The sequence below is a fragment of the Dromaius novaehollandiae genome, chromosome 1 (assembly GCF_036370855.1).
Source record: "Dromaius novaehollandiae isolate bDroNov1 chromosome 1, bDroNov1.hap1, whole genome shotgun sequence".
NCBI classification, from domain to species: domain Eukaryota; kingdom Metazoa; phylum Chordata; class Aves; order Casuariiformes; family Dromaiidae; genus Dromaius; species Dromaius novaehollandiae.
The window spans coordinates 47,507,944-47,530,803 of NC_088098.1; the positions used below are offsets into that span (position 1 = coordinate 47,507,944).

At 47.0% G+C, this 22,860-nt stretch overlaps 1 protein-coding gene across 2 annotated transcripts in view; it reads right to left on the minus strand.

The window, feature by feature from the left end:
- NTN4 (netrin 4) overlaps positions 1 to 22,860 on the minus strand; it is a 51,209-nt gene that overhangs the window by 6,221 nt on the left and 22,128 nt on the right. For both annotated transcript variants that reach the window (XM_026123202.2, XM_026123203.2), the window contains exons 3-8: positions 22,513 to 22,791; positions 13,098 to 13,224; positions 11,053 to 11,241; positions 4,113 to 4,326; positions 3,305 to 3,417; positions 1,407 to 1,475 (exon numbers count right to left, since the gene is read on the minus strand). In XM_026123202.2, the coding sequence (XP_025978987.2) occupies positions 1,407 to 1,475; positions 3,305 to 3,417; positions 4,113 to 4,326; positions 11,053 to 11,241; positions 13,098 to 13,224; positions 22,513 to 22,791 (991 nt within the window). The remainder of the gene's footprint in view (positions 1 to 1,406; positions 1,476 to 3,304; positions 3,418 to 4,112; positions 4,327 to 11,052; positions 11,242 to 13,097; positions 13,225 to 22,512; positions 22,792 to 22,860) is intronic.

A 22,860-nucleotide genomic window follows, 5' to 3' on the forward strand; every position in this document is an offset into this window, starting at 1 on the left:
CATGCTATGAAGCATAGGAAGCCCTTTCCTCCTACAGTATGGCCTCCTGAAGCTCAGGATGAGCCCCATAATTCATCTGTCTCTCCTGTTTAGCAGATACCTTTGCATATTGAGTGATGAAAGGGTAGGAAGCCTGAGTGCACTTTAGATAAGATTTATGAACTTGGCATTTTTGTAACTTTTTTATTTCTTATCTTCTGCAAGATTAAACATGGTCACTATCGCATTCAGGAAGGAAAGCAAAGCAGAATCAGATTTTTTCCTAATATCACTAAGCCAGGGCTATATTTCAATGACTTGCGGCCCCTTGAACTTCCCTTTGTGGGTTGCTCTGCAGCCTGCAGAGCTATGGATTATCTCTCTGTGCATTTTCAACTTTAGTGTGAGACGGAACAGGTGCGAAAAACCTCTGGAAGATTACGAAGGAAGGGAGTGTTAGAAAAACATTCCATGCTCTGCAGTGGTCCGAAGGAGCCGGATCGCTGACACAGACCTGAGGGGTTTTTGCACACAAAGCTCCTAATGGCTGCCAGAGCAGTTTTCTCAGTGGAGTGTCCTGTGCGGTGATTACAGTCCCTCTTTCAGTTCAGTATAATTCAGATTTAGTGGTTTCTAGACAATGCTTGGGGCACCTGGTCTACAGACACAGTTTCAGCAATCCGTTTTTAATAATAATGCTTTCAAGTCTGTCTCAGACCTAGACAGCCTCTCAGGGATACTTCCATCTCTGTTTTCCTGCAATTTCCTGAGATTTTAGCACAAGGGTATTTTGCTACCAAGAGGGGTAGGCAATAGAACAAAATGCTTTGCCAAGCTTGACCAAGCCCCACAATATCGATTTGAGATTGAAATACATTTGAAGACAATTAAAAAAGGCCTAAGATCTGTCTCAAGACTAACCAGCCCATGGATTTGCATGGCTGAAGTGCTCCAGTGCCCATTACTGAGCGTAGGCGGCGGTGGGACAGGATGTGCCCTTGCCACTGCAGGCTCTGGACCCTGCCTCCAGGAGCAGTGGCTGGAAGCAGGTAAAGTTCTTACACAGCCAAACTCCCTGGGGAGCTCTGGGAGGGCATGAAATACCAGCCAAAGCTTCACATCTGCAAATAAATCTGCATTTCTCTTTATTCTCTGTATTCCTCTTTATTTAATTTCCCCTTGAAAGTGATGCCTGAAATAGCAAAAATGAAAACAGACTGTATATGTGTCCTGTGAAATATGCAGTGAGCTTTCATGGGATACCCGTCCCCTCTTGCATGCTGCAGTAAAAGGCTTAAGCTGTGTTATACCACTTCACTGATTTAAGACAACTCAATGGGACAAGCAGCAGCTCTGATGTTCCTCTACTCTTACGCAGACTTGTAACTCCTTCCTTTATGCTCCAACCACCTCACCCAGCAACTCACCGTAGGTGTACTTCATTCCACAGAAGACCTTGGGATTCCCTAAAACTTGTTCTTTACATTCGCATTTACCTGTGGAAAGAAAACGAAGCAAATGTCTATATGTTGCACTTAACAGATGGGCATCTTCATGAAAGCTTGGGAATAGACAGAGTGAAAAAGATACATAACCTTTGCCTTCACCTTTAGTGAGCTAGATCAGTCAGGCTGGGGAGGAAACAGGGCATCTGAGGGAGCATCTTGGCCCCTCTAACGTCAGTGGGAAATTGCTAGTATTTCCCTTCTGGTAGGCTCCCTGCTCAGCTGCAGCCAGCATTTTTTAGAAAGCTGGGAAATGATCAAAATCCACCTGTGAAGGTCTTGGGAGAGGTAGCCACCAGTGGACAGTTTTGGGGGTCTCATTCTTCTCTAACTTGCTCAGCCATAATCAGTGATAATTGAGGTGAGGTCTGCTGAATTATACTCGTTTACTCTGCAGCTGGGCTGCTCCCATCTTCCTACTGAGCAGTGAAACCTCACCAACTTTCTAGCTAATTCCTCACTGGTGGCAAACTCACCAGCTTAATGTCTCCTTTGCAGCCAGAGCCCAAGGGCTTCCCAGTCAAGGACATGATATTCTGTATTATGGCCCTCCAGGCCTCAGTGTTACAGGGGGGTTTTAACTGTGTTACTGAGGTCAAGCTGTCTCAGCCTCTCACCTGACTCAGCAGAGCTTATTCACTCAGTCCAAACACAAGTACAGTGCAAAAAGCCCTGTGTTCAGATCCAGGTTGAATGTATAGTCTTAGTTAAAGGACAATTATTTTTTGTTTACCAATTAAAGAGAGGAAAACAAAGGCCTTATTATTTTGCACTAGGATGCAAATAATAAGCATGACTTTCCCTGCAGTATTTTCCACATTGTAATGTACCACACAAAATTTTGAAAGGAAATGTTGTAGAGGTTAAGGCAGATTAATGACTTCCGTGATCTTAGAACAAAGAATAACATGATAGACTTGCTTATAGCTAAAATTAAGTTGCCCAGAAAAATGATGGCGCTTTCCCTTCAATTAAGTCAATTATTGCATCTTCAAGATTTTATCACACAGCTTTCTGAAAATGCAGGAAATTACACTTGCCTGCTTGTATGTAAGGGTTTTGAGGGAGGATGGACATTGCCGTCTGTCTGCACTCACCAGCAGAGGAGCTGCACCCTGGGGCCAGTCGGCCGACCAACCACCACACGCAGCTCCCGGGCTGTCCATGCTATGAGGACAGGAGGAATACAACGTCTCTAACTGAAACTGTACCTGAAATATGAGGCAATCCGTAATTGCATCGTAAGCTATGATTGATGCCAAAATCGTTGTGGATATCGGGGGGAAAAATTCTGATTTAGAAATTTCCTAATTCTCTGTCCATTAAGTGGCAAGCATCACACTCTAAACAATGTTTTTGTTTGTCCAACAAAATGTAGTAGCTCTGGTAAATGTAAGGACATATTTAAAATGTTATGGACAAAATAAAACAAAAAATCTTTAAAAACTTACAACAGAATTATTAAATGATCTGATTTTAGCTTTCAAAAGCCTTCAAATTCAGAGCTTGGGCTGAAAATGCAGGCAGGTAATTCTTGCCTTACTGGCACCTAAACACTGGGTCCAGGTTTCGAACTTGAAACATCTGCCTAGATTTTGCATGTCTTGATGTCCATTGACTGAATGAGCCTTAAGGGTCTTCAGGCTGGTGGAGGTTGAGCAGAAGAACTTCATATGGGAATGTATATTCCCTCCTGCAATTGTCGAGGCATTAATTACAAATCGAGGCATTAATTACAAACCGAGGCAAAAGACTGTTTCCGTGTTGGATCCTAGTAAGAGGGCAGGGGCAGAGAAGTACGTGTGAAACAGCGATCCTACCGGAGTGTCGCAGAGCTGAAAATCCTTGCTCATCCTCCCAGCCCCAGGCTGGCTCGCTGTCGTTGAGCACCGGCTGGAAAGGAGGCACTTCGTGGTGCCAGTCTACGTCTGCGCTGTTGGAAGGAAAGGGAAACAGTAAGCCTTCCTCCTGACGCTACCAGAAAACACCACTGTCTACCACTAATAATACGTTCTCCAGCCAGAACTTTTTCCACACGTCTTGATTTTGTTAAACACCCACACACAGAAGGAGCAATTTTAGAAAATGGACCATTTGATCATTGTTAGAGTGGATTATGAATCAATTTTTGGTTTAAAATGCACTGTAGGAATTTCTACGCTATGAATATCATCAGTACAGAAAAAGAGGAAGATATAAGATCCAGGCAGCAGGCTATTTTTAAAATGCGCAACCGTGACTTAAGTGTGCTATAGCTTGACTCTAAGCCCAGTGCAATCAATGCAAGCTGAGTTGCAGTGGTGACACCGTTAAGCCTTTGGTCTCCATTCGCTCCGGTCTCCGCAAGGCTCTTATTTCACCCCTGGAGTGAAGAGGGAAGAAACTGCAAAGATTATGAAAGACGCTAGCCCCAAATACGTTCACACCGGCACGGAGGACGACTAATCAAAACATGCTGGTGTCCTGAGCTGCTCCGCTAGGCATGTACACGAAGCACGGCCTCGGTTCCCGCTTTGCCCTAAAATTTGTGACGGTACCCTACATACGAGTGCCTCCCACAGTGTCTGTTTTCCGTACTGCATGTTGCATACGGCGTATAGTAAGGAGGACAAGGGCAGCCCGACTCACCCGCTGAGGCAGTCGCCGGTGAGCGGGTCGCAGCGGCGGGCGCAGTCGCAGGGCCGGCAGCCGTAGGGCCCGAAGCCCCAGTAGCCCAGGAGGCAGTGGTCGCAGCGGGGCCCTGCCACGCCGGGCTTGCAGGGACAGTCGCCGTTGCTGGGGTCGCAGAAGGTGCGGGGGCCCAGCGGCAGCGTGGCCGACCCCACAGGGTGGCAGGCGCAGGCTGCGGGCAAGGAAGAGAGAGGCAACGTCAGGGCGCTGCGGTACAGCCCGCCGCGCGGGCACGTGCCCGGCTTTGAGGTACATACGTTAAAAGAGCCGCAGAAGCGGGACCCAGGTGCTTCACTGCAGAAAGGAATCAGAGCATAATCGCTTTGCAGTTTCTTTCGTTGCTTTTAAAGTCATCGCTTCAAAACATTAAATAAAGACTGAGTGCACCAACACCTGAGAGATCAGCTCTTGCATATACTCCGAAATGCGAGTTTGCAGAGTGTGCGTTAGCAGCAGGAGCTATGGGGACCTGTGGCTATCCCTGAGCAATGGTGGGATGCTCTTTTTGCCTCTCTCACAACCAGTTGCGGCTGAACAACGAACTGGAAGAGCATTGGGACGTGGTGGGAGAAACGGCCACTCCCAAATCAGAAAGGATACCTAGGAAAGGTGGTCTGAAATTTTCCTTGCCTGTTTCTTTTATGATTTTTCCTTTGTATGAGCACAGTTCAGGTCTGTTGCCCCATCATTAAAATAGTATTTTAAGGAAAAAAATTCTAATCTTTATTTTTTTTTAAAATCAGAAATATAATTGTCAAAAGTGTAAACCAAAGTTCTGACTATTTGGACACGGAAACACTCACCACAGTGCCTCCTAGGCCCCCTAGCTAAGAGACTCACAGGTTTGCTTTTCTGACCAGGACATGTTACAGTGAGCCTCATAAACGTGTATTATGGGAAAGTGCCCAGCTGAAAAGCGAGCCCCTGAAAGGAAGGTGCCCATTTAAAACAAACAAAAGACAACTCCCATGAAATACTCCAATATCACTGTCCTTTCCTAAGTAGTTCAATTTCTGGGATCTGATTGATTAAAAGAATAAACATTTCCCTGGAATACTTTTGTCTAAGTTCTTATTTACTTAAAAAATGGATTACCTGCGAAAAATTTATTTGGAAGGAAAATTTTCACCAAGTTCTAATCCAAATATTTATTTTGCAGCTGTGAAGGCAAAAGTAAGAAAAGCCACTGCATGTAACACAAGCATGCTGTCTTAAAATACTTATTGCTGCGCACATGTATTTAAATCTGCTCTGCTGACATTTTTGTCATTTCAGGGATTTGACATACCCAAACCGTAGTTTTAAAATATTAAAGGACAAATTAATAGTGGCAGCCATTTTACAGAGGAGACTGTGATTCCAGAATCTTTGTCAAAGTAATCCCACATTTTCCCCACCCTTTCCATTCCCCCCAAAATATAATTATACAAAATTAAAAGATTAGAAAGCCTCTCCACAAACTGCATAACTAGCTGCAGGCAGTGAACTCCAGCACTTCTAACAGCATAGTTTTCAACAGTGCTCACCGAGACTTGCATACCTTTCTCCTGAAGTCTGTGAAGTGCTTTACACCTAACACACATATCCAAATGCTCTGTTTTCCTACAAGTTGCAGTGGACATTTGTGGCATTCCTCAGCCCCTCCAGGAGAAACAGCAAGCACTTAACACTGTGCTGTTCTTATGCAGCCAGTGAGCTAAACACACTGGTCACAGATACAGACTCAATCCGCTTCAGCTGAGTTTCACTCCCAAGTCTGTTGGAATCCGGTGCAGCTTTTTACATTTTAGTCAATGCTTTCCCACTTTTTTTTTTTTTTTTTTTTTTTTTTTTTTTTGCCTAATGGGAAATTCAATGTCGATGGCAACACCATGATGAGGAAAGAAGATTAAATTTACACGGGCACATCATCAAGCTCATAAGGGACGGAAGGCAACTAAAAATGAGAATGTAGCTACTTGTATTTTTTAATTAAAGCGGTAAAGAGATGCATTTCTAAAGGTTTGTCATTTCTATATGTGCTCTTCCCTCTTCATCACGTCTATGTGAATTTGTTCTGAGATTTGGAAATAGTTCCTCCCTGAAGAAATCTCAAAGCACTCGAGAAACTGCAGCACATGTAAAATAGCAGCTCCAGGCTATAAAACAATTTTGAATTGAAATTCAGATTTTTGCCTTATTTGTCCAGAGTGGAGTTCGCTTAAGAGAGGCTTTTAAATTAGATAAAGTAGCCCCAAGAGGTGAGGCTGTTTTTCCAGCTGGGCTAGGGGAGGAGGGAGTGCTGGTTGGGATGTCGATGAATTAAAGCTGTTGAACAAAAGTTTTTTGGTCTTGTATCTTGGGGTGGAGCCCTAGCCACTTTATGACACTGACTTGTGTTAATCTGTAGATTTATAATACAGTAAATACTTGTGATGTGCTGTGGTGGAACATGCTGAGCCATGCAGAGAAATAAAATGCTCCCTGTCACTATACACCATGTGCAGAAATGATACTCCCAAGCTTAAAAGTGAACATGTTATACAAACTGTAAGAGAATTGCAGGAAAATAGGACCAAGCGCCTCCATACTCAGGCAGGGAGAAGCTGCTAAAGGGCAGACAATGTGAAATCTGGTGCCTGCAGTTACTGCTATCTCATGGTCTGCCACACTTAGAGTGGATTTTAGAGCCTGTTTTCCTCCTTTTGCCCAATCAGCAACTAACTGTAGTATTTGTAGTATGAGGCGCAACCCCAAGGGGGCTGGGAAAAACAGCAGAGCAGCAGATAAAGCATCTACGGATGATTTTTGGCTGGTATGTTGTGGAGGATGCCCTTGTGAGGAGAGCGGGACTCTTAGCATGAAGTGTGGGGATGACCCTGTCGCATGGGCATCGTGGCTAACAGACAGGGAGGTGCCTGAGTTATGGGGTTTCCCAAACACTGGGGCCCCAAAACCGAGGAAACTGCAGGGAGAGAAGGGCCACCTAGGCCAAACCCCTGGGTAGGTCCGTTAGCCCAAGAGAAACCTTCCAAAAGCTTAATTATTTTTTTTCTTTAGACTCACGAGTAACATTATTAAAATGGCAATTTACATCACTGTACTCTACAGCAGTATTTTGTATGCAACTTCCATGCACATATGAAGGAATAACTGTCCCTGCTTCGGAGGCACCGATCGGGAGCGAAATCCAGTGAATGGGACGCCAAAGGGGCTGAATTTCACCCCCCGGATTGGTGTACTGTTGTGGTTTCCTGAGCTGCCAGTCACCCTTTGGAAATAATAAATATTTACCCTAAAAACCCTACAGTTTAAAAGCAAAACTAAACTCAATAATTATAAAACCTGATTTACTGTCTGCAGTTGTACTGTAGCTGAGGCTTAAAAATTCATAAGGGATGTAAAGAAAAGGACCAATAGGTATGGTGGGGGGAGAGAGTCATCAGATTGCTGCTTCAAATGGTAAATGTCTCGTTTTATCTGGTACACACCTACTCCTGAGCAAATATTATACACTCTTTGCCTAAAAGAATCTTTAAAGTATCCTTAAAGATTATGGCTTAACAACTCTTTTATTTACTTTGACCTTGGTATTTTTAAATTTTCATTGTTACTCTGCAGTTGAGCAATAATGGTGACTTGAGCCAGAAGTAGGCAATTCTGTGGCTTTCCCTGACAAAATAACAGGGCATCACACATGTCCCTTATTATTGCAAACCATGACACAGTCCTTGGAAATGTTCCAGGCGTAGACTGTAATCAGTCTTATATAATTTAATTTAACAGTCATTAGTCAATCGCTGTTCAGTTGGAGCTGTGTCAAACAGCAGTAACCTGCTACGAGGGACATAATCCAGAAAACGCTGAGATATGAGCAAAATTTCTCTTGCCTGCAGCTCTGTAAGCTGCCTTGCTCGGTTCCTCCACAAGCGGCAGAAAGGGCAGCTTTGTAAGGCCAGAAAGGGCTTGTGGAAAATGTGCAGGGCACTTATTAATACATTATTAATACATTAATACAGTTTATTAATACATTGTGGTCCCTAAAGAGATTGGATAGTCACATGTAAAAAAAAAATGGAAACAAAATTATGGTCTTTATGTCAGACACATGGCATTTTGAAAAAAAAGTGTGGAAAGGAAAATGCCATGGGTCAATGATTTAGGAACAAATGCAGAAAACTGAGACAACTTTGCAGCAGCATTTATGTCCACCATTATGTCAATAAAAGTATCCATCAATCATCTCATCTCCACAGCTTCCTCCTGCCAATAAAGGCTGGGATAAACTTTTTAATCAAGTCCCTTGGGGTTTGGCTAACAGGTAGCTAATGATGTGATGCAATGCCTGATTTAATTAGCATTGGTTTAATCCCTGGTGAGGCCGCATCTGGAGTACTGTGTCCAGTTCCAGGTTCCCCAATACAAGAGAGACATGGAGCTACTGGAGTGAGTCCAGCAAAGGGCCACAAAGACAATCGACGGACTGGAGTGTCTCTCATATGAGGAGAGACAGAGAGCTGGGACTCTTCAGCCTGGAGAAGAGAAGTCTCAGGGGGATCTTATCAATGTGTATAAATATCTGATGGGAAGGTGTAAAGAGGATGGGGCCAGACTCTTCTCAGTGGTGCCCGGCGATAGGACAAGAGGCAACAGGCACAACCTGAAACACAGGAAGCTCCATCTGAACATAATGAAAAACTTCTTTACTATGAGGGTGACTGAGCACTGGAACAGGTTGCTCAGAGAAGTTGTGGAGCCTCCATCCTTGGAGATATTCAAAAACCATCTGGACACAGTCCTGGGCAACGTGCTCTAGGTGACCTTGCTTGAGCAGGGGGTTGGACTAGAGGACTTCCAGAGATCCCTTCCAACCTCAACCATTCTGTGTTTCTGCAAGTTGTACGCGCACACACACCCCTGTTGGCAGCCTTCCCTTTGAGATGGTGACTGTTTTGCAGCAATGCATCCCAGTACCTCCGTTGTTTTGCAAGGAAGGTGACGCTGTGCTGGATCCCAGCCCAGGAGGGGCAGCTCGACTCCCCTTAGGACCCTCCAGACATCTGCAAGATTTGCATAGGAAGTTTTGGCCCTGGGAAAACTGTATGATGGTCCTTGTTAAACTTCATTTCCTTGATGGGCTGTGTGGTTAGCAGACACTGGCCACTCCTCCCACCCCCAAGGTGAAGGATGTTCTTTGTTGGTATCCAGAAGACCACATTCAAACCAGTGTCAACATTTAATTTGCCTTCAATGACCTAGAAAAAGTGTGTGCCCATCTCTGACATGAGCTGTGACATGAAAATTAACAATTAAAATCCTAATGAAGGCAGCACAGCCAGAGTAAAAGCACATTTCAGAGCTTGAAGAAACTCGGGTAGTTTAGTTCAATTTTTTATCCTGTGTTATCTACCAGAAGTCAACTAATCCAAAGTGGGATCAGTCTTTTTTTTTTTTTTATCTGCAAGGCTGAATCCATAGGAGTTAGAAAAAGCCCCCCAAACCTCTCCTTTGGATCCAAGTCCAAGAGTCAAATGTATTTTTTTATTAATGAGACTCCAAAACAAAATACTCTTGTATAAGTTTGGGCAATAATTTGGCAAAGTATCTGATATTTCAGATAAGAAGACTTGGGACTTCAGCATACACAAGCAGGTAAAGGGACTTTGAAAAGTAATTAAAGTGACTCTTTAAAAAACAAATTTGTGTACATACTACAGCAGTGAACAAATTATTTACACAAGTAATGGAGAACCGTGGTCAATTCTGTTTCTGTGCAGAGAATCAGGTTTGTAAAATATGCAGTTCAGACGCTACTGCTCATCTTTTGCATGAGTGAAAGGTCAAGAAGAGGAAGATTTCTCTGGCTTGTTGGCTGTGCCTCAGAAAGCCTCAGGAGGATAATTCACTGAGCAGGAGCCGGATGAAAGAGGTAATTCCCACCGCGGCCCCGAGACAAAAGTGAAACCGCACATGCAATCCAAGCCCATAGTGCAGCTCCCTGGCATCCAAAGGGGCTGCCAGCTTCTCCTTGTTTAAACCAGGTTTTCTCTTTTGGAAGAGGATGATGTACTCAGTTTCCCCTCAAATGACATAAATGGGGCGTGAGCGGGATATTTTTTCCTGCCTCCATTGAAGATCCTGCTCCAGATTGGGTCAGTCAGAAAAAATCCAGTGAGTCAATGGGTGGCCATAGGCTGCATAGCAGTGAGTATGATGGGCCCCTATATTTAGCTCCCCCGTGTAATGTGCTCCGGGTGGTTTGGGGATCTGGAGTCCCCTATGGTGAGTCATCATGGCTCACACAAGTCCCTGGAGAGCTTTGCTCTTGGATCGCTGCTTTTGCTTGGGAAATATTTAATTTCACATGTGGCCAAATCATCCCCTCTGGCCTAGCCTCCCTGGTGTCATGCTTTCTGGTATATCACTTAGCTTGTGTTCCCATTTCTCCCTCCGTATCCACCTGCTGCTGCAAACACGTGCTGGTGGGCGATGCTATTTATTGACTGCACCTCGTTTGGCCGAGGCACCCCGCTTCTGGGGTCTCAGCCATCACCAAACAAGGACACGCAGATGGGTTTTGCTTTCCATAAATAGCTGGAGAACATCCATGAATCATCTTTCTTCCCCCACCCCAAAGCTACAGGGATCCTCAGGAGAGATTTGTCAGCAGCCACTGCAGGCCTTCACCCTGCAAACCTCACCGTTGCCTTTTGCAAGCATCAGTAAGGGAATTTAGTCAATTTATTGCTGAGAGCTCCCTGTTCTTTGCTGAAGCAATAAGATTGCTCCAAGCCGGAGCAGGAAGATCTCACCTTTCAGTCTGACACCCTTCTATTCAACTAGTATTTATTTAACTAGTTTATTTAGTACCTAGTATTTATTTAACTAGTATATTACTAGTAAAAGGATGTTGACTTACGTTTGCAGGCATCCGGGGCAGAGAAAGGCTTTCTGAGGTCTCGGTAGAAACCCGGCTTGCAGCGCTGGCAGTGCTGCCCTTCAGTGTTGTGTTGACAGTTGTCGCAGACGCCACCACTGCGGTTCCCTGACGCCAGCCACGCATCCATGTCAAAGTGACAAGTGTCAGCATGCCCGTTACACTTGCATGCTGCAATGAGGCCAAACGGAACATAAAGACTTATTGAGGCAGTGAAAGACGTTGATTTATATAAAAGGTAAATGAAAATCCAAGCTACGTTTTGGAATGGCGGACCTGACTTATGAACATGCTATTTATGCAAATGTCTGAGGTATCCTGACATTTTCATCCATGCTTCCAACTCCCTAGGAACGACATTTGAGAAAAGGTAGTTTCTCTTTTATTGGTTTATTTTCACTTCTGAAAAATAAAAATATTTCTACACCATGCTTCATACTCCAGTAACTCATTTTTGATGTGGCAAAACAAAAGCTTTGCAGATATTATGCAAGGGATCAGCTGAATTATCTGCACCTCTGTGCCTGTGCAGAGAATGGGTGGATGAAACAGCAATTTAATATTATTGCACCAAGCACAAACTACAGGCTGCTGAGCTCTGCATCCGGCAGCAGCTTCGAGTAGCAGTGGTGCCAGCATGCGGACCTGCGCCACGGCCTCTGTCTGCCACCCCCACCACCACCTGCGCAGGATGAGGCAGCAGGAGACCCCCGACTCGCCGGCCTCCGGCAACAGGAGCTTCTCTCCCTCCCTAGTGATCAGCTGTGCTGCTCAGGGCAGCAGCAGCGTGGGTGCCGCCAGGATGCTCCTTGCACCCCGTGGAGGGAAAAGGCACTTCGAGGGCGGCTATCTGCCTTTCCCTGCTTGGGCAGTGGAGGAAGTCTATATGCCTGCACTCCTAAAGTCTAGCGAGATATGTTGCACCCCCTGTGCGTCACATATTGCTAGTGGATGCGCAGAGTCACTGTCACTCCCTTGGAGAATATCCATACTGAAGCCCATACAGACAGGCCAATGCTAGCTTAAGCGCTGGTAGCAAGATACCCACGGCCAAAAACCGCTTAGTGTGCCTGCAAGCCTTCCCAGGGTGGTGCAGCAAGCCCTCAGGAGCTCCGCACTGCCCTGGTGTGGCTGCAGCTATTGCCAGAATGCTTGGTGATGTCTGGACTGCCCCGCAGCCTGCCCTCACACTGGAGCAGCACCCTCCAGCCCGGCAAAGGTTATCCACCTGCCTCCATGCAGCCCAGGGCTCTTTTCAACACCGGTGTGACCTGCGAGTGCTCAGTCACCTCGGCCCCAGCGCCAAGGGGATGAGAGGAGCCCACATCCCATGATCGGAGCGGGCAGAACATCACCAAAAGGCCAGGCCTCCTGCAAATGTATTTCTCAGCACTGCCCATGGTGGGGACAACGTAGGCAGGGTGGGTGAACCGAGAGGCCCGGCTGGATGGCAGACTGTCTGCTTGGGGATTTCTAAACTCTCCATTCCAGTTTGGACCACGGCTCACATAGCTGAACATTTTAAATCTTAGCAGCACAGCAAAATAAGCAAGTCCCCAGCACACCTGCAGCTTCACAACCTACTCTTGGCTCTGGCTGACTTGACTCCAGAATGAAAAAGGCCCAGAAGAGAAGGTGCACATGCTCCTAATCTACAGCTGTATCTCCCTCACCCCCCACCATCTCCAAATCACTGTGGTGAGCTGCAGCCTGCCAGTGACAGAAGACCACATCTCAAGGGGATGTGCTTGGATCCCACAGAAAGGCCAAATAAACAGATAACGTGCTCTCGGGAGAACTTCCAAGAGAGCAGCTTTGCAAACAGGGCCATCCCCATTGCGCAAACACGCAGTGGGCGTTGGGCAGGAATGTGACATTGGGTCTCCACTTGCTAAGGTATTTCACCAACAGCTGCCCGCCACCTGAATATTTGCTGTCTCTTGGAAACAAAAGGGAAAGGTGTGCAAGGAAGAAGAGTTTCACCCCTGCAGCTGCTCTGGACACACTTTTTCCGGCTGGCTACTTACACTGACACTCTTTGGGGGCTCCGGTTTTGCCGTCTGCAGCCTGCCAAGGCTGGTCATTGTAGAGCGGAGCACAGTGCTGGCAATGGGATCCTGCTGTGTTGTGCTTGCACATGCATTTCCCATGGACCTAGTAAGGGGAAACAGAGCAAGGATCACTCACAGCAAAGCCTGAGGAGTCTCTGGGGCATGAGCAATGCCCAGGTACAGGAGATACCATGACAGCCAAATGCAATTAAATAAACTAGAAAGAGGGCTAGCACAATGCCTGTCTTGCTGTCTGGTTCAGCCAAAGGCAAATATTCTGTGGCTTTAGTTTCAAATAAATGTCTACGTGTGGGTGTGCATGTCACAGAATTGTACAACCAACTTTTTTTTTTTTTTTTTTTTTTTTTTTTGAGACCTCAAAAGCATCTTTAGCCAACAGGTTCCAGGTACGCATGAATTTCCGGGAGATATTACAAGAAGCCAAGACCCACCTCATCTTCGGAAAAACCTTTCTCTAATTCTCCCCTCCCCACCCCAGGATACCTTTGCATCACCCCAGCAGTGGCATGCACGGCCTCGGCACCTCGCATCATCTGCCCAGCCATCACCCACATAAATATGTACAGGAATAAAGGAATTAAAACCCCTGAGACATACATAGGTACTCATCCTAGGCAGAGGTTTTGCCCCGCAAAGGAAGAAGAACCAGGGACAGCTGTGCCAGCTGCCACCTCAGCCGCCAGTGTTAATCAGCGTGGTGTTAATGTCACCATTGGCAAACGTGAGCGAAGGAAGATGCAGCCGGCAGGTGAGAGCAGCCCGGCAGTCCCTAGCTGTCGTGAAATCAAGACCTGAAGCAGCTCGGCGCACCTTGGCCCGGAGCAGAGGAGGATTCTTGCTTGCGGGTTTGCATTCAGCAAAGGCCCCAGGTACTGTCTGGGCTCTGAAAACACGTGGCCCCCCGGCAAGGCTGAACGCTGAGGGGAAAACGGGGCACCGAAAGGCTGCGGAAGCACCCGATGGGGCGCTGCAGGCACAAGTCAGGGGGATCTTGCCACCCGGAGGGCTGCCATGTTGCTATAGCCATTGGAGCCAACTTCACAAGTGTGTTTTTCCTAAACACATGGCTCGCTGCTGAGACCTGCCATGAGAAAGGTTCCTGTGGGAAACCTGGACAGCAAACAAAACAGAAAAGGACCTTGAACGCGTTGTAAACAACTCCCGCTCGTTGCGTAGGTGCGCGCACACACACACCACAAGCTCTTGACTAACGATGTGGCTTTTTTTTCTTTTTTAATGAACAGATTTTGGCTACTATCTCATAGGCGTCAGAAGCAACTGGTATGGATAAAACCTTAAAACCGACCTTGAAAGTCCTTGCAAGACTTTTCAGCAGCAATGCAAACGCCAAAATCTCCCAAAAACTTTCCAAGTGATCCCTTCCTGCCTTATTAAAATGCCTGGATCATTAAAGCAGGCAAAAGTAAAGTGCAATGCAGCCAGTAGGCTGTGTGCGCAATGAACAGAAAGAGGCAGAATCTGACAGAATGCCAAAAGCATCTAAGCTAAAGAGGCAAATATTAAGATAACATCGCTTGCTTTGCTATTTTGGCCTCACGGTGGATATTAGTCGGTCTGTCTGGCTTTTCATACTGAAGCCACCTATATGCTTTGGCTATTCAGTGGTTACACCCTTTGGCTGTTCAGCGGTTAGCTGCTCAAAAGCCTGAACCGTGTTTGTGCCCAGGGAAATCCTTCAGCTCCTTCCTCGCCTGACTGTCAGAGCCGCTGTAGCGGAGGGACCCACCAGCCCCAGGACGTGCGTGGCCGGGAAGGGAAGGCAGGCAACCGAGGGAGCCGCGGTAAAACAAGGTGGGTAAAAAAGTTGCTGCAGCCTCAACCAGATAGTCCTTCAGCACTTTGGCAGTTGCAATGCGAAGCTGGCGGGACATGGGAGAGGACTTGCAAACAGAGGTGCGTTGCGGGGACGCTGGGATGGATTGCTGCGGGCATACGTGCTGCCCCTGCCCTGGGCCTGCAGCCTCCCACCTGGCCCCTCAAATTCAGCTCTCCCCTTGCCAACGCCACACAAAGAGCCAGCGGGAACTCAATCAATCAGCCAGCCGCCGTGCAGCGTTAATAATACATGACTATGAAATCAAACGGCACCTAAGCACCACTCAAAGCATTAGGCATCCCAAGGCACCGGCAGAGAGTGAGGCAAAACTCCCCACTGAGGAGCATTCATGGTCCCAAGGCAAAAGAGCCTGCATTTTCTGAAAGCATGAGTACCGTGTAACGCAGCACACCGTACTGCCAAAGCAGGGGGAGGCGGGCAAAAAACACCCAGCAGAGAACGGGTATCCCAAGAGCCTGATGTGCAGCCGTTAATTTGGCATGCAGAGCTAAAACGTAAACCTTTGCGCTGAGCTGCTTCATCTGAACTTTCGAGCAGCGCCCTCGACACCTCCCTCGCAGGCGCTGGCGGGGGGCCCCGCTCAGCAATCGCGGCCAGGCATTTCCCCTGCGGTGGCGGCGGCAGCGGCGGCAGTTTTATGGGCTGTCCAGCGCTACGGGTGAGGAGCGCCAAGAAAGAGCCAAATCCAGACCTGGCGTGAATCCACCCAGGCGTCGCTTCACAAACCCCCCAGGCACAGTGGGCGCATAATGCTCCTGGCATCCATCCTTGGCCAGCACGCAGTTCTCCTGGGGGCACGAAAACCCCACTACCTTGCTGAAAAACTTTAAAAATAACAGAAAACAGCGATTTTGGCTTCTCCGTAGCCACTGGCGTAGGACTAGCACTGGGGTACCTAAATGCAAGCATGCAAGGAGCTGCTCCTGGCCAGGACAGCAGCACTGCCGGCACTGAGCAGGGGAGGAGAAGCACCGCCGCAGTGTGCGGAGCAGCAGCTGAGAAAGACTCCCGGGAAATCCTTCGGCCTCCTGCAGCCTTTGGAACAACGAAGAAGCAGAAGGGATGAGGGGAGTGGAAAAAAGAAAAGGGAGGTGGGAAAAAGGAGAGATAATGGGGACTGGCTGTCCTGGCTATGTCGCTTGATGCCGGCGGGTATGTTGCACTGCAGAAAAGGCAGGGTCCCACTCATGCCCCGGCACCCCTGCTTTCCCTTGCGCAATCGGCTGGGTCACAGCGTAAAGGAGACCACGCATTGGTAGGAAGGAAGAGGCAAAGGCCTGTCCCAATTGCTAGTTAAATCCACTCCCTTTCTACATCTCCGACTGTGAGCCTGGCTGTGCCTTTGCCCTCTGGTTAAAACAGAGAATACGGGCGCTCAAATGCTCTACCAGCTCCCGTGGTGTAAGGGCAGTGGGAGCTTAAAACCCACCCGCCTGCAGCCGGCACGAGGCGGCACGAGCACCCTCTCCTTATGCGGGTGCATCCCCCAGCGCAGAGGGAAAGCGCCCCGACAGCGCCCCGGCCCGCAGCAGAATCTCCCGATGGCCGGCAGCAGAAACCCAGCGGCCCTGGCCCCAGCGCTGAAGCAGCTCCTACGCAAACGTGCGGTAGGAGAAAGCAAGCAGCTGCCCCAGAGACTTCGCAGATGATAAACAAGCTAAATAGATGAGTGGACAATCTAAACAGAGTGGATGGAAGGGAAACGGGCTCTTTAATAACTTCTCAGTGTAACTGTCTAGTTAATATCGTCTTTTTCTTGTTCCTTTTTTCCAGAAATTTCATGAAAGTCAGACCTAAGTACTTCAAAAACCTTGCCTCTGGCTCGTGTATTTATTCTCTTTCAATAGCATTATAATGATTACCTCCCAAAACAGCTCTGCTTTGAACACCTCTCCATCCCAGCTTTATCCCATTGAAGAAAATCTCTTTTTTCTTCTGCATAATTCCAGTATGACAGAAAAGATTTTTGTGTAGTGGAAACAACAAAAGGACTAAGTATTTGCAAGCCCTTTCTTGTAGCCCATAAGCAGACAGGTATTCTAATACTGTGACAGCTAAAAATAGGAGATAGAAAAGACAAGAAGGACAGTTAAAGCACTGCCTGCACTTGGGAGAAATTCATGATGGAGAGAGCTGTACAAAGCCAGATGCAAGACTGCGGTGCCCTGTGAACACCATGTCACATCGGAGAGCAGCGGGGAAGCCGGGGATGAGAAACCCAACCAAAAAATAGGGGCTGCCGCTCTGATAGGGCCCAAGGCAGAACTGGAAAACTTATACCCGGCCCCGGCTATTTCTCTAGCAGCTCTGCATCTTTCCGAAGGCAGAATTTGACCTGCACATATTGACAATGGAAAGAGCACTTCTTCCCTCCCTCTTCATTCACCTCAATTTACATTTAACTGTAAGGCGTATCCTTCAGGGGTCATTATGGAGCATTGCTAAGTACACAAACACAATTCCCAGTATATCTCACTGCTTTAAGCATTCACACGGCTCTTGACTCAGTTAAGCAGAAAATCCTTTTCATACCATTTTTCATTTTGTCATGGGGTCTTTACATCGCAGTTCACTTTCACACTGTTTCCCTTCTGAGCTTGACAGCCCAGTCGCAACGTCAGTCATTAGAGGACACAATGCAAACAGTGTTACAAAAGTTGACTTGTGCAAGATAAACGAGCGACTGATTTCTATATACAAAGACAGTTGCTAGGGCATGCTTCCTTCCATAGCCTTTTGTTGCTGAATTATTACCTTCCAATGCTTCCTTTCAGATTGCAAATACGTGTGTTTTCTTGGTCAAATCTTATAAAATACTTTCTCCCCTATTTATCATGTTCCAAAATGTAGCACAGTGAGAAAGAAATGCTGTATTGAAGAAGAAATGCATTCAGTCACCTGTTATTTATTAATTCATATTACAAGAACTCCCCCATTGTATAGAGGGTCCAACACAAATGCACAGTAAAAGAAAGTCACTGTCCCAAAGACCTTATGGTCTAAACAGACAGACTAAATAGCTGGGAGGAGCAATTGTTTTTAATAGACTTTCTTGGAACTGCTAAAATTGTATTTTTTCTATTTTTCTTTCCTTCCTTGGAAAATGCACATGATATCAGTCCAAAGGAAAATCATGTCATTCATGCTGAGTCGCTAATGATAGCTTTTAAATGATCTTGCACTCAGACTACTGGGTCAGTTTTAGAAACTATGCTCACTGGCTATTATTAGTATGCAGCAAGGTATTCTTTCCCTCAGTACCAGGCAACCAAATTTATGCATGAGAAAATTCTCATCTCCTATCTTGTTCTTGCGAAAGAATACAAAGTTCTGTTGTTTCTGGGTGTGGGGGGTATCTTTTTTTCACTCCTGGTACAATAGGCATCTTGTCAGTCATTCTGGAGAAGACCTTCAGTGTCTTTTGATGTCAGTAGCATGAAAACAATTTATAACAGCCACCGAGTCGGCTGTGAGAGAAGGGGGAGGAATATTCATGCTGCCTAATGATAGAGGAGTGTTTTTTCTTCCATAGGTTCTAGTTTCCTATTTCATTTCCTCAGAGCAAAGGTAAAATGACTGTATCATACTATTAAAACCGTCATTGAGGAAAAAGAGAACAAGAGAAATTTGTTCTCACTCCCTGTGCAAGGCAGGTAAAAGATGTGCGAAACAGGGCAGTAAGGGTGCTTTAGCTGGTAAAGGCCTGGGCACGCACTACAACGCTGAATGTGTGGAGGTACCAGCAAGGCATGAGAACCCTCTGCGCTAGGGATCAGCCCCCAAAAAGTCTTCTTATGGCCCCTAAGGATCAGGAGGGTTTTCCCGTGTCTGTGAATCGATTCCTCTACTTGCACTCATGTTTTGCCATTTAACCCAGCTCACAAACTGATTCGACTGCTTTGCATGGCATGGTGTGAAGTGCACTTGTCCATGCACATTTTTTTCTGGGTATGCATTGGGCTGTTGAGATTTGGGTAGTGACCCTTTGAATAAATGGTTTGGGAGGAGGGGGGAAGAGAAGGAAGAGTAGCTATATTGCCCTGACAGCTCTCTTTTGCACATAAATATTTAACCAGGCACAGTCAGTATTACACTACCCACACGTAGCACCCTGGTCACCGCTGGAAGGTAGCCACGTCCTCTCTGTGGGCTTCCTCTGCAGCTCATGAAGAGGGAAACCCTTCCTTAGTGCAAGAGCCCAACTAATACGATCATGATTCACCTAAATGTTGACACTGCATTTCCAGCTCTCAAGTGAACCCAGAACTTTCATATATAAATTCCTTTCTCATTTATTTAGAACTAGTCGACCTATAAATATCTCCACCTAAGCCCTTCTTCCTATCTTCCCCCATTCCAAAAGCTGAAACTATATCTCATTAAGTGCCTTAGGGCTTCCGCTGGCGTTGCTGTCCACTTTCACACAGAAACACACGAATGCAGAATGAAAGCTGCCATGATCCCCTTGGCTGTCGGAGAAGTCAGGCTAGGGGACAAACAGCGGGGAGTTCCCGGCAAGCTTTGCTATGCGGTGCCCAAGCAGGGAAACTGCACAGAAGGGAGGAGCACAGGGAGTTTTGCTGCTAGACAACAGAGAGGGTGCAGAAAGAAGCCTCTTATGAGGTTCCTGGCTATTGCTTTTTGCTCTTGAGGCTAACTGAACATTTTTCTCCAAAAAAGTCAGATTCCCAGTGCATGAGGGCCATGTCATCAAGAAAAATTCATATCATGAAAGGAACCCTTGCAGCAGCAGCAGCTGACGTCCTGAGCTGAACAGGGCCCACTGGCTCCACGGATCATTCCTCTGCCAAATCCCCGTCCAGGTGGCAGCCACCAGCTTCCACCTATCTGCACTTAGCTTTACCGAACCGTCTCTCCCTGGCTGCTGAGTGAAATGACTGAAATACTTCTGCTTGCTCTGTGAAGGCTGTCTGAGACCAGACAGCTACTCCCAGGGCTACCAGGACACCCCCGCTTACTCCCCAGACCAGCCAAACAAATATATCACATCTGATTCTTTCACTGGCCAAGCAGGAGCCGAAAACAAGCCTGTAGTTAGGATTTTGCCTCTGGGCTGAGACCAAGTGGGGGTTTAAGGAAATTTGCACACACTTTTTTTGGAAAAAGTTTTTTGCGGAAGATTCGGAAACTTTTTTGAAATACGATGTTAACTCCCTAACTTTGGCAGTATCCTTCAGGAGTACTCCAGTCAAAACAACCACAAAAACTGTGATGAATTTTGTAATAATATTGAAAAAAGTAAATGCATTTCTCAGCTTTTGCTGTCCTCAATTTTACAATGAGGTGTCTGCTGTAACCCCATATAGATATAGATACATTAAAATTAACATTTAAGACTGAAGTCCTCCTATCAAACCAAAATGATTGACCATAACTCTTCAGAATTATCTTTTAAGTAAATGACCTTCTCAGGTGAAACTTAGAGAAACGCCCCTCTCTGAAATGTTCCTCTCAGAAATTCGACTTCTCCTAGCTGAGCAGCCCCAGTTCCCACCATCTTCTGCCCCCTTTCTGCTCATTTGCACACATATATGTTTTGATACCATCTTGCAAACGGAAAAACATGATAATGGAAGCGGAAACACCACTTTCCCAACCCTACAGCAGGGTCCTGCTGCAAACCACATGGCTACATGACCTTTACGCCGGTTGATCTCTTATGGGTCACACAGAGAAAGCTCTAAGACATGGTAAGATGAGTTAACTTCGCTGCAGAAACTTCACCTTTGGGACTCTTGCCACATAAATATTTATAACTGGAGTTTAATTCTCCAGTTCCCAAGGGGCTGGAGCGGGGGCTTGCTGCTATTTCTTGCTTTGTTTTTTCAGCATGATCTTGGCCTTTGCTTCCTTCCCACACCATTCCCTGTTACCGATGCACTATTATTTCTGTGGGCTACAATCATAGCAGAAGTATATTTGGCTGCAAGCTCTGTTGTAACTCTCAGTGGTGCTCTGGGGCACACTCCCATGCAATCGTATCACACTGAAATAATCCCAAGTAAATAGCTCCTTTCAAAGACTTTCGCTCAGGGAACATCTGTGAAAACCGGAGTAGTGCTGCTTGAAACAGGCTTATCAATCATAGCGCTGCATGCTTTCAAATTTGTATATTCTCAAGATGTTGCAAGACTAGCGCTATTAGAAAAGAAACATGCTGTCTGCTTCGTGTTCAAGACCATAATTTAACTCACATGAGAGTTCCCTGAAGAGCTGGATAGATGCCAGACTTCTTACCTCTAGTAATTGGCTTACGTTTTTATGATCTTCCCCTTTTTAACCTTATTCATTGCAATATGTTTAACTGCCCTGACCTTCCCTACCCCTGCTATGCCAAGAAAGCTAATACTTTCAGAGACAGCCAAGACGGGCAGAGAGGACAACCTGAAGAGGGCCCAGCCCAGAGACTACAGCAATTTTCTGCTGGTTTTCAGCCAGCATTGCAAGCTCTGAGTACTTACAAGCAAGGTTTGGACCCTGCCCTGAGCAGACTACGTGGGTGCGTAGGTTCAAAAACATGATTTCCAAAAACTACCCGGCAGTGCTGCGCAGCTGGTGGTGAGTGCAGACAGGCATGCCTGCGTGGGACAGCCGCATCCCCAGGCGCGGGCACCTCACTGCTCCTCGCAGCTGAGCGCCTGGCCAAGGAGGCACCTGCACCCTGCCAGGGCACTGCCACAGCGTGCTGCACTGGGCACGTCCTAAACAGGCAGCCAGGCCGCCCAGCTGGCACCGAACCTGGCGGCACCAACCATCGCAGTGGCAAACGCTTTGGCTGCCGCTGTGCCTGTCTTTTCTCCAATGGTTTGGTAGCTATAGGGCACATCTTCAGGATGCGGGAGACCTGGGTTTTGAGCCTTTGTCAGTCCCGAAGGATTTGAACTCACAGGTCTTGTGATGAGAGCTCCCTTGCAACCAGAGCCCAGGGTTTTCATCCAGAGACGTGTAAGGTAAATCACAGAGGAAAGCCCTGGGAGTGAGAGCCAAAACCCAGCTCTCCTGCCTCTCAGCTCGGGACCCAACTCAGTACCTGAGAACTCTCCAGAGCAACAGCAATCACAAAATCTCTATGGCCCTCAGGGAAACATCTCCCTCTCTGTCATCAAAATGCCCTGTATTTATCATCTTCTGGATATTTTGTTATTGCTGTTTAGGGTTTGAGGAAAGAAGGGAATCAGTGATTTTAATTTTCTTTAAGGATCCACCTGAAATAAATAAACTTAACTTACTGTGGAGTAGCTATCTGCAGCCTTGAAGGAAGGGGGTCCTGGTGGACCCTATTGCATTTTAAACCAAGACACAAGGGAAGTACAGCTCCCCAACCCCGCCTGGGGACTCTCTCCTTTTCGAAGACTGCTTTCGCTTACTTCGCTTTGAATTTATGGCATCACATGGCAAACACTGTATACTTGGATCGAGAAACCATACCGTCCCTACTGTTTTTAAACCTCTAGCCTCTTGGAGTGCCGACGCTGTTGAGTGTCCACCTACCACATGGAAAACGCCGGCTGCCTTGACAGGTCTGAAGCCAGCGACGGGCACGCAGTGGTCCGCGTGGCCGTTGCAGAAGCAGCTGCCTTTCACGATGAAGTCGTAGACAGCAAAGTGCAGGAGCTGCGGGGGCTGTGCTGGCAGGCCCTCAGCGCGGCAGGGGCAGCCCTGCCGCTTCAGCAGCTGCACGCGCAGGTTGGTGATCTTCAGCTGCTCCTGGGCCTCAGCGCTGTACGGATCCTCGGCCGCGTAGGGCGGTGACAGAGCTCGGTATATCACCTGCGCAGAGAGATGCCAGGGAAGAAAACACAAAAAAGCAGAAATAAGGGTGCAGCTCTGGCTCCCTGG